The sequence below is a fragment of the Magnolia sinica genome, chromosome 17, assembly GCF_029962835.1.
Source record: "Magnolia sinica isolate HGM2019 chromosome 17, MsV1, whole genome shotgun sequence".
Classification (NCBI taxonomy): domain Eukaryota; kingdom Viridiplantae; phylum Streptophyta; class Magnoliopsida; order Magnoliales; family Magnoliaceae; genus Magnolia; species Magnolia sinica.
In genome coordinates, this window is record NC_080589.1 from 30,037,389 (window position 1) to 30,050,549 (window position 13,161).

Below are 13,161 nucleotides of genomic sequence, written 5' to 3' on the forward strand. Positions count from 1 at the left end.
TTTTGAGTTTGAGGTTTCTCCTTTTACAAATATAAGAGATGCATTTTTATTTTTCAGAAAACAATCTTTAATATAGCCCAGACCTGATTTGTTACCACATTTTCTGGAAGAGGTTAATAGTTTTTTTAGCTTTGGGTCTCCGTGGGCATATCTCCAAATATCCTTAGAACTCAAAAGAGAAGAAACTTAGAGTTTTAGATTCTCATTTTCAATTTTGAGTTTTTCTAACTATGAGGTTTTGAAATTCAAGTCTAGTTTTGTTTTTTCAAAACTATTCGAAAGATGAAATTTTTCTAAAACATTGTTTCCAAATTCTTTTAATTTAAGATTTTTTTTCTTTGAATTTTCAATTTGAAAGCAATTTTGCAACTTTCCCTGTTTAGAGCATTGTAGGCTTCTTGAAGATCATCTTCATTTTCATTTTCAGGGTCACTCCGGAGATTTTCATAATTAGATAAGCTACAACTATCTGAGGAGGTGACTCTGGCTATAGTCATTAGGGCTTTTACATCATTTGAATTTTCTTGTTCTGATTCATCAGACTCAGAGGAACTTTCAGAGCCGGATGATTCATCTTAAGTAGCTAACGTGCCCTTTCTTTTTTAGTTATCCCTTTTAGGACATTTATTCGTCAAGTGCCCGTATTCATGGCAGTTGAAACATTGACTATCCTTTATAAATTTTTAAGATTTAGATTTTCCTTTTCTTTTGTCAGGTGATTTTTGAAAATCTGATATTTTCTTGTTTTTGAAAATTCTATAAAATTTCTTAACGAGTAAAGACATATCATCTTTTGTATCTTCAATATCAGAATTAATACAATTTTCTTTTGAAACAGATTTAGATGATTTAAGAGCAATAGACTTACTTTTGGGAGCTTTAAAATTTAACTTATACGTTTGTAGAGAACCAATTAACTCATCAACCTTCATTTGATTAGTATCTTTTAATTCTTGAATGATGGTTACTTTAAAATTGAATCTCTTAAGAAGAGATCGCAGTATTTTCACACAGACCTTGCTTTCTGGGATTCCATCTCCTAGACCCCATATGGAATTTACTATATCATTTAGTTTCATATAGAAGTTCATGAAAGTTTCATTTTTTTTCATACGAATTTTCTCAAATTTTGTAGTAAGGATTTGAACTTTTGATTTTTTGACTATAGAAGTTCCTTCATGTGTCATTTCAAGAATATCCCAAGCTTATTTGGTTGTATCACAAGAAATAATTCTCTTGAATTCATCAAGTGATAGAGCACAAATTATGACATTTAAGGCCTTAACATTTGCAATGTTTTCGCTTTTCGGAAGTGTAGTCCATAAATAGAATGCAATTTCTTTCATAGATTTAGTTCCATCACTGTACTTCAGACATAGGAGGTTTTCATTTTGTTACAGTGGCTTACCACATGCTTTCATCTAAGGATTTTTCAGTTCCATCACTGCCTAATACTTCAAACATAGGAGGTTTTCATTTTGTTACAGTGGCTTGCCACACTTTCATCTAAGGATTTTAGAAAAATTTTCATTCTGACTTTCCAGTATGCATAGTTAGAGCCATCAAAAGGTAGTGGCCTGGTAATAGACAAGCTATCGAAATTTGACATAATGAAAGCTCTAGATCTTTTAACTCAAGGAAATTATTTCCAAATTATTATTATTTTTATTAAATAAGCAACTTAGATCTGATACCACTTGAAAATAGCGAGCTTAACAGTCCTAGAGGGGGGGTAAATAGGATTATGCCAAATAAAAAATAACTTGCTAAATAATAATTAAATCAGAAAATATATTCTCACTAGTATTAAAAAATTGATTCAAACTTAATTCGTAGGACAACCTACTCACAAAGCAAAGTTTAGGCAGGATAACCTTATTTCACGAATAATCGTAAGGATTAAGATCTCAAACCAAGAAAGAAACAATAGAGTTATCTATTACAAACATTCACTATATTTGAATAAATAAAATTACAAACATTCACTACAGATGCAAATAGTAATCATTCACCACAAACACCAAGAGATAGTGGTTTGGTGTGTACAAAATTGTTTTCAAACAGTCACACCTACTCCACTCCTAATAATCACAATCCATGTGATATTGGCTTTTACTATAAACAAGGTTTTCACAGGGTCACCTTAAACCCTGATACAGTTGTGATTTTAAAGGGCTATCACAAACAAAAACCCCACACTAAGATTTTCTAGCTATCTCAGACAAATCAACAATTGAGATTTTCTGGCCATCTCAAGGAAACCAAAATACAAAAGATAGAAATATACTTATCTTCACCTTGAAAACATATCTCTTGATGTAGCCTATAGAACCACTTCTCATGTAGTAGAATGTTCAATGTCCAATCACATAAATAAGGGTTTTAAGTTCTAGATTAATTTTAAATTGATTAAAACCAAAGGCTACTTGTTTGAATTCCTCAATATCTCAAAGAAGAGTATCTACTTTCTTTAAAAAATAAAATTCATAAAAAGGATATCAAAGAATTAAAACAAAAGGCTATTAAAGAAATATTTAAAACATCATGCAATAGCTTGAGGATAATGTGGACTACTTTCTCCCTTGATGAAGGCTTTTACTACCTTGGATTAGTAATTTCGGATTAAGAGAAAGCCTCTATATATAGGCTGAAAAGTTGTTGCTTCGACTCGTCTAAAGTTTAACAAAATTTCAAATTTTGAGCGTGATCGGATAAAATGGTTCTTCGACTGGTCGAAGGCCCTGCTTGATTGATCGAGGGCCTGTTCAACTGGTCGAGTATAGGCTTCGACTGGTCAAGGGCCCTGTTCGACTGGTCGAGCATGGGCTTCGATTGGTCGAGGGTGCTAGATTTTAGTTGCTTGACTTTAAGTCGAGAAACCTTCGACTGGTCGAAAGTCCCTCTTCGACTGGTTGAGCGGTCTACTCAACTGGTCGAGGAAGCAACAGAAAAATTCATTTTTAAAAATTTAAACTTAGACTAGCAGAAGATTTTCTTAGACTAGTTGAGCCACAACTTAGGCTAGTCGAACCTAAGCCTACACTAGTTGAACTTAAACGTAACAAAAGTATAAAAACTCATATAAGTTTGTCATTGGAAAGCACCTAAGTCTAAGGTCTTTCTAGGGTCTATTATACCCAAAAAGACTGAACATTGAAGTTTGAAACTTGTTCTTTTATTTGATTCTTCAATAGAACATGTAGCTGAAGATGTGGCTTGATCTTCTACTAGAAGTGTAGTATAACTTGAACTTAGTAAAACTTGAACTTTCCATCTTGATCTACTTCATGACTTGAAATACAGTAAGGTCTTGAATCATAGTGTATGTTGAACTTGCTTGACTTGAAGTAAGGACTTGAACTTTCCATCTTGATCCACATTAGATGGACTACTTCATAAGTTGTTTTGTCTAAACGAAATTTGACAAACAAATATGTGCTTTATACAATATAGCACTTACATAAATTATACTTGTTCGCATCTAAATATTCAGTTTTTATGCATAGCTTGTTATTTGATTGTGTAAGACGACAAGTAAATGATACTTGTTCACTTGATTGTGTAAGACGACAAGTAAATGATACTTGTTCACAAGGATATGCACTGTATGTGTAGATATTCAGTTTCTACACATGTGGCCGTTAGTTATGTACTCAAAGCACATTGGTGAGACCCACACCATTGATGGACTCCATTTTAGATAGAGAAATAATTCAAATATCTTACTGATTGGATGATTTCAATTCATCCGAATTAGCCCATTGATATTGTACCCAAACTAATTTAGTTTTAGGCATCCATTTGACAACGACGAATTGAATTGTCAGATCTCTAGATGACTTTTATTTTGAGGCTATGATCCAATTACGACAGGATCCACAGCTTTGGACGGTCTAAACACGCATACAACAATTACTAACATCCATAGTATGTAGGCAACATCTTTTGTCTATGCCAAATTTAAATTCATAATCATAATTGCCAGATTTGTAATGCATTGATCCAAACCGTTCATTGGATAATGAACATAATGCCCATTTCATAAGCCGCCATATGAGATAAATATTAGTTGTTCGATCAATTATCTTTAACATGGATGGCTTATGATTCTAAAGAATCACTTTTTAATGCAATCACAACTATCCCATCAATGGCCTGCAAAGGGAATGGCCATGAAAAAAAAAAGGCCAAATAATGAATAGATTGGACGGTGTGGTTTTGCATGGTAATCCATGAAATGGATTAGATCAGTATTGAAAAGAGTCCCAAGCTATCAAAAAATGAGGTAGCCCACCTTGATGTCCATATGAAATCCACGCCATCCCACCATTTTGTTAGCTTATTTAGGGCATGAGCTCAAAAATGAGGCAAATCCAAATCTCAACCGGACCACGCCATAGGAAACTATGGCAATTGACCACCCACCATTAAAAACTTCCCAGGGGCCATAAAAGTTTTGAATGAAGCTAATTTTGTGTTTTCCCTCCATCCAGATTTATGTGACCTAATGAACATGTTAGATGGTAAACAAACATTACAGTGGGCCCTAGGAAGTTTTTATTGGTGGGCATTCAATCACCACTTTTTTCTTATAGTGTGTACCACCTGAGATTTTGGTCTGCTTTATTTTTGGGACCGTGCCTTAGAATGATTTGGAAAAACTGATAGATGGCTTAGATATACAGCACATACATCCAGTGGCCCATGGTCAGAGAAACACCCAATAACATGTTTAGGCATGAGACCAAAAATGAGGCAGATCCAAATGTAAATGTTTGGCATGATAACAGTGAGAATTGAACGTCCACCCTTGAAACATAAGGAGCCACAAAAGTTTTGGATCAGGTTAATATTTTTGGGCTTTCAGTTCATCCCAATACAAATGGCCTTATGAACAGTATAGATACCATATAAATATCATGGTGGACGAGGGATTAAATGATAGGCATTTCCCTACTCACATTTTCATGCCATGTGGCTCACTCGAGTTTTGAATTTGGCTATTTTTAGACCCATGTCTTAGCAAAATCCGGCAAAATGAATAGACGGGGTGGATTTCTCACAAACATCATGATGGGCCCCACCTAGCTTCCCTTCTTAGAAAGTTCATGTGCAAAAATTGGGTATGGCACCCATGCGGGTACCATGTTGATGTGAAAAAGTTATGGGTTCCACCATGATGTATGTATTATATTCACACCGTCCATCCATTTTGTCAGATCATTTTAGGGCATGAGCCCAAAAATGAGGCAAATCCAAAATTCAAGTGGACCACTACAGCACAAAAAACAGTGGGATCGAACGCCTACCATTGAAAACTTCCAAAGAGCCATAGAAGTTTTTTAATAAAGCTAATGGTTGTGTTTTCCTTTCATCCAGGTCTGTGTGACCTTATGAACAGGTTAGATGGCAAACAAACATGACGGAAGTTTTTTAATAAAGCTAATATTTGTGTTTTCCTTTCATCCAGGTCTGTGTGACCTTATGAACAGGTTAGATGGCAAACAAACATGACGATGGGCCCTAAGAAGATTTCAATGGTGGGCATCATTGTCCCTGTTGCTTCTTTGTGCGGTCCACTTGAGCTTTGGATCTGCCTCTTTTTTTTGCTGATGCCCTAAAATGATCTGGCAAAATGGTTGGTGTGGTCCACTTTAGCTTTGGATCTACCTCTTTTTTAGCTCATGCCCTAAAATGATTTGGAAAATTGGATGGACACAGGTATACAGCACATACATCACGATGGAGCCCACAAAACTTTTATCTCAAACTCGACGGAACTATGGCTAGCTAGCATGCACTGGTACTCCACCACAAACAATGGCCGAAGACTAATTTGACATTATCAGTTCTACATGAGGTGTAGCTGACCTCATCCTTGTCCAGTAACTATTACGGGAGAGGAGACATCATCAAACTTCGTGTACCACCTAGAAGGTAATAGTCTTTTCAAAATGTTGATAGGAATATTTTCTTCAACAATATTCAATGATAAGTGATCAGTAAAGGGCTTGAGGTTAAAAAAAAAAAAAAAAAAGAGGAAGAAAAAGTTGAAGCCATAAATTTTAAATGATTTTTAACATTTAAGTGCTTAATCATTTGTCTTTACCAAACCGTCTAAATTCCCAAAATCAATAAAAATGACCATTTTTGGTGATAAGTCCTGAAATCAAAATTTGCCAAACAGCACCTTAAGACTAACTGTCCATTCTTCATGATATAGATCAGATGGTTAGGATCATCATAACAAGGTAACTTTTGGCCTGCCATTGGCAGTGAGGGATGGAAGTCCAGGTGAATAATGATCGAGGCAATTAGCTTGAAGGGGATGATTTGTCATTGCTTGACAGCCCATTTTCCACGCTATTGATCAGATGCTTAGGATCATCAGATCAGTGTAATTTTTTACTCATAACCTGCCAATGGTCGTAATGGAAGGAAATCCAGATTGAAGACGGGTTTTTTTTTTTTTTAACTTGTCAGTTAAAAGCTTTGTAGACATTGGTCCACATAAGAACTGCATAACCCATCTGTAATAACACCGGACTCGAGCACGATGTATCAGCCAATTATTCACCTTCATAGCAATAACAATAACAATAGCAGCAGCAGCAACTTTAAAAATAATAAATAATAAATAATAAATAAATAAATAACACTTATGCCAAAACTTTCAATATGAATCCAAACAACAACACAGCAGCAGCAATAATAATTGTATCATTATCTAATTGTCATTACAGAGGACCCATGCCACCATTTGAAATTGTCATATACCCATTTCAACAGCGAACCAGGGGCCACTCTTTAACCATGGGACTTCCAAAACTGGGCCCTTAAACCCTAGTCCAAATTTGCCAAAATTATAGCTCTACATGGATGGGAAAAATTTTAAAATAAAATAAAATAAATGGTACACGATAAGCAGCGTCGGCTCGATTTTGATGGGAAACAAAGCCAGTCAGCAGATGAAAATGGCACCAAAATGGAAGGAGTCGGGTCAAGTTCTACCAGCTTCCATCTCCAGGTGAGTTGCACATTGAAAACCCACTATTTAAAACCATACTCCTACTCAACTCTTCTGCTTCTTTCTTTTCCGCTTCTCTTCCTTTACGTCATTCTTCCCTTCTAGATGCTTCAGTTGCCGTGAACGGATTTCCAATAACTTTGTCTTGGCATCTCGGAAAGGTGCATCTGACTTTAGAGACATCAATTGCTACAAGACCAAAACAAACAGCAGAGGATCTTTTTGTAAGTACTTAAAAGAGTCTTTACAAACAACAAAACCACTAGGAATTAATTACCTTGAGATGATCCATAGCAGCGAGATTGAAACCGAGGATGTCTTTACATTCCTGGCAACAAGTTAAAAGATGGATCAGCTAAGGAAATAAGAGACGAATTAGTTCGGGGCGTGACACCTTCATGGTGGTTCTACCTTTCCTTTTCCTTTTTTTCTTCTTTTTTAGAAGCATTTTTGGTATCTCCAGTTGGAGGTTTGCAAGCCCAACGGATATCTCTACATGGAACCAACCACAAATGCGAACCTAGTACATGCATAGAACATTGGAGCCATGTGTCAAGTGGGAAGCACACAATTGAAACATCAGCCCCAGAAAACTACCTGGCAGGTCATGCATTGACTAAAACAATGGACAGTGTAGTAGTCTACCAGCTCTGATATGCAGTCAGGTCAGCCACACACGTGGGTTCAACGACACATGGCTCGGATGTTCTAAATATATGTGGGACTAGCAGACCTCCTGCAATTGCATTGAGAATGTCTACATGAGAGGAAGAGGAAATCTAGACAGCCAGCATTCTGTATCACAATTAACAACGTTCCCTGACGTAAAGCTGTTGTACTCAGAAGAGATGGAAGAAATACTACAATTACTTAGAAAATGCAAGAATTCTGATAATGAATGCAGTATATGTCAGCCTCCTCTGATCAACAGCCATCCTTGCAGTTATTCTAGGTGTTTCTTATCAATAATTAAGTTCCATGAGGGCTTCTGCGCACGACTAGTGAATCCCAAGATTAAGGCCATTTACTGGCGCAGCTTTTTTTATTTTATTTTCAAGCAACAACATGAATTTATTGATCAATTTAAGGAATAAAGCATATGTGATACAAAAACAATGAAATTAGTCAGACTTCAGGGAGGCGAGGAAGAAAAAAAGGCTGATTCATTTGCATTTCTAGGGATAACATTAAAGGAAGCCTAATCAAGGATGGTGAGGAACCTAACAGCATTTACAAGAAAGGAGATTTCCATTATCTTTCCCTAATGTCCAAGATAGTACAACTTGAATCTCATTTCACAATTAGGGGCCAGAACAATGAATCTTTTTAGTAAACCTAGCTAAAAGATAGCATGGATTTCTGCTTTATTCACATTACCCACTGATGAGGACATCTGAGCACCATTGAGAGTATACCAGAGGATGAGAGCTTTGGCCCCAGTTCCAGCATCTCTATGGTTGGATGATCATTACATGGGGCCCGAATCAAATATGTAGCCGCGTTAGAAGACCCCACATGCATGTTCATGCACCTTTGAAGACCCCACATTCATGTTCATGCATCTTTGAAGACCCTACATTAGGAAGATGCATGTGGGCTGCATATAGGAGCTTATTGAACACATCTAGACCATTGGATTAAATGGACATTTTCATCGGACCGTTGGATTTCACACGTTGGAACATTCGGACCGTTGGCCCATCTTGATCATTGGGTCATCTTAGTCATGGACATCATGGGACATTGGTTTAGTTATTTTATTTATTTTGTGGTTTGTTTTATGTTTTAGTTGATTTATGGGGTATTTTGCATATTTTAGAGTAATAAGGGTGTTTTTGTTTTATATATATATATGGAAAAAAAAAAAAAAAAACCTCTTCTTGCTTGAGCAAAGAAAACCTCATGTGATTGGAGTGGTGTGAAGCCATGAAGTGATTCCATCTTATCTCTCACTCTTATCCTCTTCTTTCAAAGTATTATCTTCACTTTTCTCTTCTTTTCGCTCTCTATTTCTCTCTATTCCTTTATTTTCCCTTTTGTTTCCCTCAAAACCCCTCCCCATCATCTCCAAAACCCACCTAAATCTAAACCTACCCTAACCATATGGATCCCCACCCTTGACCGTACAGCCATCCATACAGCCAGCCCATTCCCCCTTTTCTCTCTCTTTGATGCTTCATCCTTTCCCCTTAAATCCCATAACCCTAACGTAGAACCTAGATTCTGAAAACCCTAATCCCTGAATCCTAGCTTCCTGAATCACAAAACCCTAACCCAAATCTTAAAACCCTAATCCCCAAATCCTAGCCTCCCTAATCCCTAAACCCTAATCAAATTCCCTAATTTCCTAATCCTCAAATTTAACCCTAACCCACCAAAATCCTAACTACGACAAGTGACTCCCTATGAACTGAGAGCAATCACTATGCTAGATGGAAGTTCTACTTTCCATAGATCTTAATTGATTCATATTTTGTCAGATTTGCATTGCAAAATTGTTAACGGCTTTGAACTAAAACATGTTTTGTTACTTGAATTCTTTAACTTTGTAATAGAGTAGTTTTATTTTGTGTTTTGATTGCTTTAATTAATCTGTTATTTAGTTTCAGCACATCATTCTAGGTTAGACCATCCGTCCTGCATCACCTATCCCGAGAAAGCCCATTTAACTTATCCCTTACCATTCCTAACAACCGCGCCCAAGCTCATATTTCAGAGATTGCCAAGATATTGTCCAAGTTAAACTTCCACATCAAACTTCAAAGTATCCACCTTGTGGAATCTTTAGAAGGGCCGTTACGCAACTCGGTATCACCCTCCAATCTCTTCCAAATTCAAAACCCATAACTAACAGTCACTTTGAATAGAAGGCCCAGATCACTAATTCACTGAATGATGCAGGACACATGATTTAATGCTAGCATGCAACGTAGAGATTATGAAAGAGTCCATAAAGTAATTTAATTAACAAAAGATGCTAACCCACCATGTAATTAAGAGTAAACAATAGGAAATAAAATCTAATTTAACCTAAATCACATGCCCGCATACTAAGAAATCACATAAATCAATTAAAACTAGTCCCGATGGAGGAATATAACTTCCAATTTAGCATATGCACGTTTCACACTCAAGGGACTGACTTGTATGTTCTATGATTAGGGTTACGAAGGGGAAAATATGAAATTTGAAAAATTAGTGTTCGTGGGAATTGGGAATTTTGGAATTATGGTTTTTAAGAATTTGGAGAAAATATTAAATTAGGGCTAAATTGGGTGAATTGGTTAAGGGGATTGACGGATTTAGGTATTAGTAGAGGGGAATTAAGGTTTTGGATGAATGAAAGTTAGGAATTTTGGGTCAATTAAGAAAATTAGAGATTTAGAGTTTGAAATTTTGGGGAAATTGGGGAATTAGAGAATCTAAGGTTAGGGTTAGGGTTTATAGCTAGAGTTAGGGATGGGGAATCAATGGGTTTTGATGGGGGAAAGCAAGGAAAAATCAAGGGATTGAAGAGTTGTTTATACGGTCAGCCTAGGGTATCGCACATGTGGTCGTACAGTCACACGTGTGGGTCGTTGGCTACGGTTTTGGGGTCCTCCATAGTTGATTTCGGTTGGGGTTGAAGTTGGATGATGAAAAGTTGAAGAAAAATATGATTTGGATGGTTTTGGATAGGAATGGAAGAAGAGAGATGAAGTTTTTTTAAAAAATACATCTTTTTGGACATAAAGAGAGAAGAATGATGATAAATGAAAACCTCGCACCTCCGTTGAATGAGGAATGTAATCACACCACATCCAAGCTCCAAATCACAGAGTATTCTTCAAATCACATGAAGAAGAGAAAACACAGGCTTTTTTTTTTTCAAAATAATGGCATTAGGGCTCCACACACCCCATTTTCTGTTTTATAGTCTCAGAAAATACTTTTTACAAAAAGGCACTCTCAGATAAGATTCTTAATATAAAGACGCTTAATAAATTAAAAGTTGTTCCTAACTCACTAATCTCAACACAATATAAGATATACCAAAAATAACGAAGCATGTAAACAATCTAAACAACTAAACTATTTCGTGGCCCATGGGGGTCCACGATCAAGATGTCCAATGATGATGATCTAACAATCTGATCATCATGTCCACCCGATCCGACGGTTCGATGTGTCCATCAAGCTCTTATATGCAGCCCACGTGCATCTTCCCAGTGTAAGGTCTTCAAAGATGCACAAACATGCACATAGAGTCTTCAACGTGGCTAGGAATGTGAATTGGGCCAAGTGAGCCCCATATAATGGTCGTCTAGCCATAAGGAGACTAGCTCAGCCCTCTGGTATGGTGCTCGGATGTCCTCATCATTAGGAGTTTAATTTTTGTCCTGATAAGTTTCCATCAATTCAACGGAGAATCATCACAACTTTTCAGCTGGCCCATCATTAGTAAACCATTGAATGCTGATAAATTAATGCAAAGCTCAAAGCTACCAGATCCTCATTTATGGGGGGAGGGGGAATCCAGCATTAGAGCATTATCGTTAAAAAAATACATTTAACAAAAAAAAAAAGTCCCAGTGTAAATTGGAAGAAGCACAATAAATGGGAACCAGCATCTGGACTGTGCAAGACAATCACCAAAATAACAGAACAGAATATCCACTGCCACAAATCCAATGAATGACCTCCTTAGGTAACATGGCAAGGAAAAACACCCTAAAAGAAGCTCACTTCTGAATGTCAGATGCATACTCTAGATAAGTTGGACCCTCCTGAGTAGAAAAACAGGATTTCAAAGACAATAAACAGCAATATGTGAGCATGTAGCCACCAAGGAAGTTCCACACATGCACAACGAGGTCTGGAAACTAGAGGCAGTCATATTTGAATTTTTCTTACAAGATTGTAAAGTATGTCATAAATGAGGGCACAAGCGTGTAGCTCAATTGGATGATGATCTAGGTTGTGAGTTCGATACCAGCTTACTCACAGAAGATTAAACAAATAAATAACGAATCATAAGTAAAATGATATAGGGTTCGATTCCCCTCCTTGGCTTTACCCGATACACATGGTTGTGGGTGATTGCGTGTATCCACAGGGATTAGTCTCACTTCAAAAATGAGGTGGGGACACCCTGTGTCTTCCAAAAAAAATAAAAATGATAGGGTTACCTTGACTTTTTTATAAAGGATATCCTTGAGAATAGTCAAGACAGATCTTGCGGCAGGAGTAGTAATCAATTGGTTATGATGAGTCTGCAGAAGCACAGTAGCGACCCTACACACAAGCTCGACCTGCACAGTTCCAATGCAGTGTCAGCAAGTGACTGAACTTCATCAGTGAATAGCATGTCCACTGCTAACACCAATTAATATTAGCAGCAATATGTTGTATCTATGCATTTAGGACTTCTGAAGAGTATAGACGAAGTTGAAATGTTTCCTCCCACTAACCACTCAATAGCTCCAATGACAGAAAAGTTTCATTTTTCATATGCACAAAAGGAATTCTTGTTGTTTGAAAAATTACCAGGACAGACGTTAAAATGCACAAGGACACAAGCACATGCAAACACAGATGCAAATGCAGCAATGGATACCTGAAGGACCTAGACATGCAATGCGGCATGTGCAAAATACATGGGTAGATACAGACACTAGTGTATGCCGATGACATGTGTGCCTGCTAGCAACACCCAAATATATACCAATGCACCTCAAATCTGCACACCCATGGACACGAACTCCCAGCTGGGCAGCTGTGCACTGTTTGAGTACAGTGACAGGTTATTCCACTCACTGTTTGAGGACAGCCTGTCCACAGCTTGGTTGATGTCAGCTTCATGAAGGTACATATCAGTGTGAGCAAGGCGATGTACCCCATATATTTTCAATTAGTCAATTGCCCCAACCTGTTATCATGGGCAGTCCCCAAACAGGTCCAACCACTGTTCTAATTGGGTCAAACTGTGATCCTCATGATGGGTCCCAGGATCCATCAAGAAGAAGAATATCCATCAGGTTCAAAGAAGAAGAGGATGAAAGTTACTTGCTACTGTCACTCTAATCATGATAGTTGATACGCAGGCACTCAGAAATTGTATACATCACATACAAAACTCAGAAGTAAACTGTCCA

The 13,161-nt window shown here is 37.1% G+C and overlaps 1 protein-coding gene across 3 annotated transcripts in view; it reads right to left on the reverse strand.

Annotated features, from left to right (window-relative positions):
* Positions 1-6,699: 6,699 nt before the first annotated feature.
* LOC131231393 (uncharacterized) overlaps positions 6,700-13,161 on the reverse strand; it is a 59,401-nt gene continuing 52,939 nt past the window's right edge. For all 3 annotated transcript variants that reach the window (XM_058227558.1, XM_058227557.1, XM_058227559.1), the window contains 3 exons: positions 12,196-12,318; positions 7,305-7,355; positions 6,700-7,216 (listed from right to left, as the gene is read on the reverse strand). In XM_058227558.1, coding sequence (XP_058083541.1) covers positions 7,073-7,216; positions 7,305-7,355; positions 12,196-12,318 — 318 coding nt within the window. In that variant the 3' untranslated portion in view covers positions 6,700-7,072. The remainder of the gene's footprint in view (positions 7,217-7,304; positions 7,356-12,195; positions 12,319-13,161) is intronic.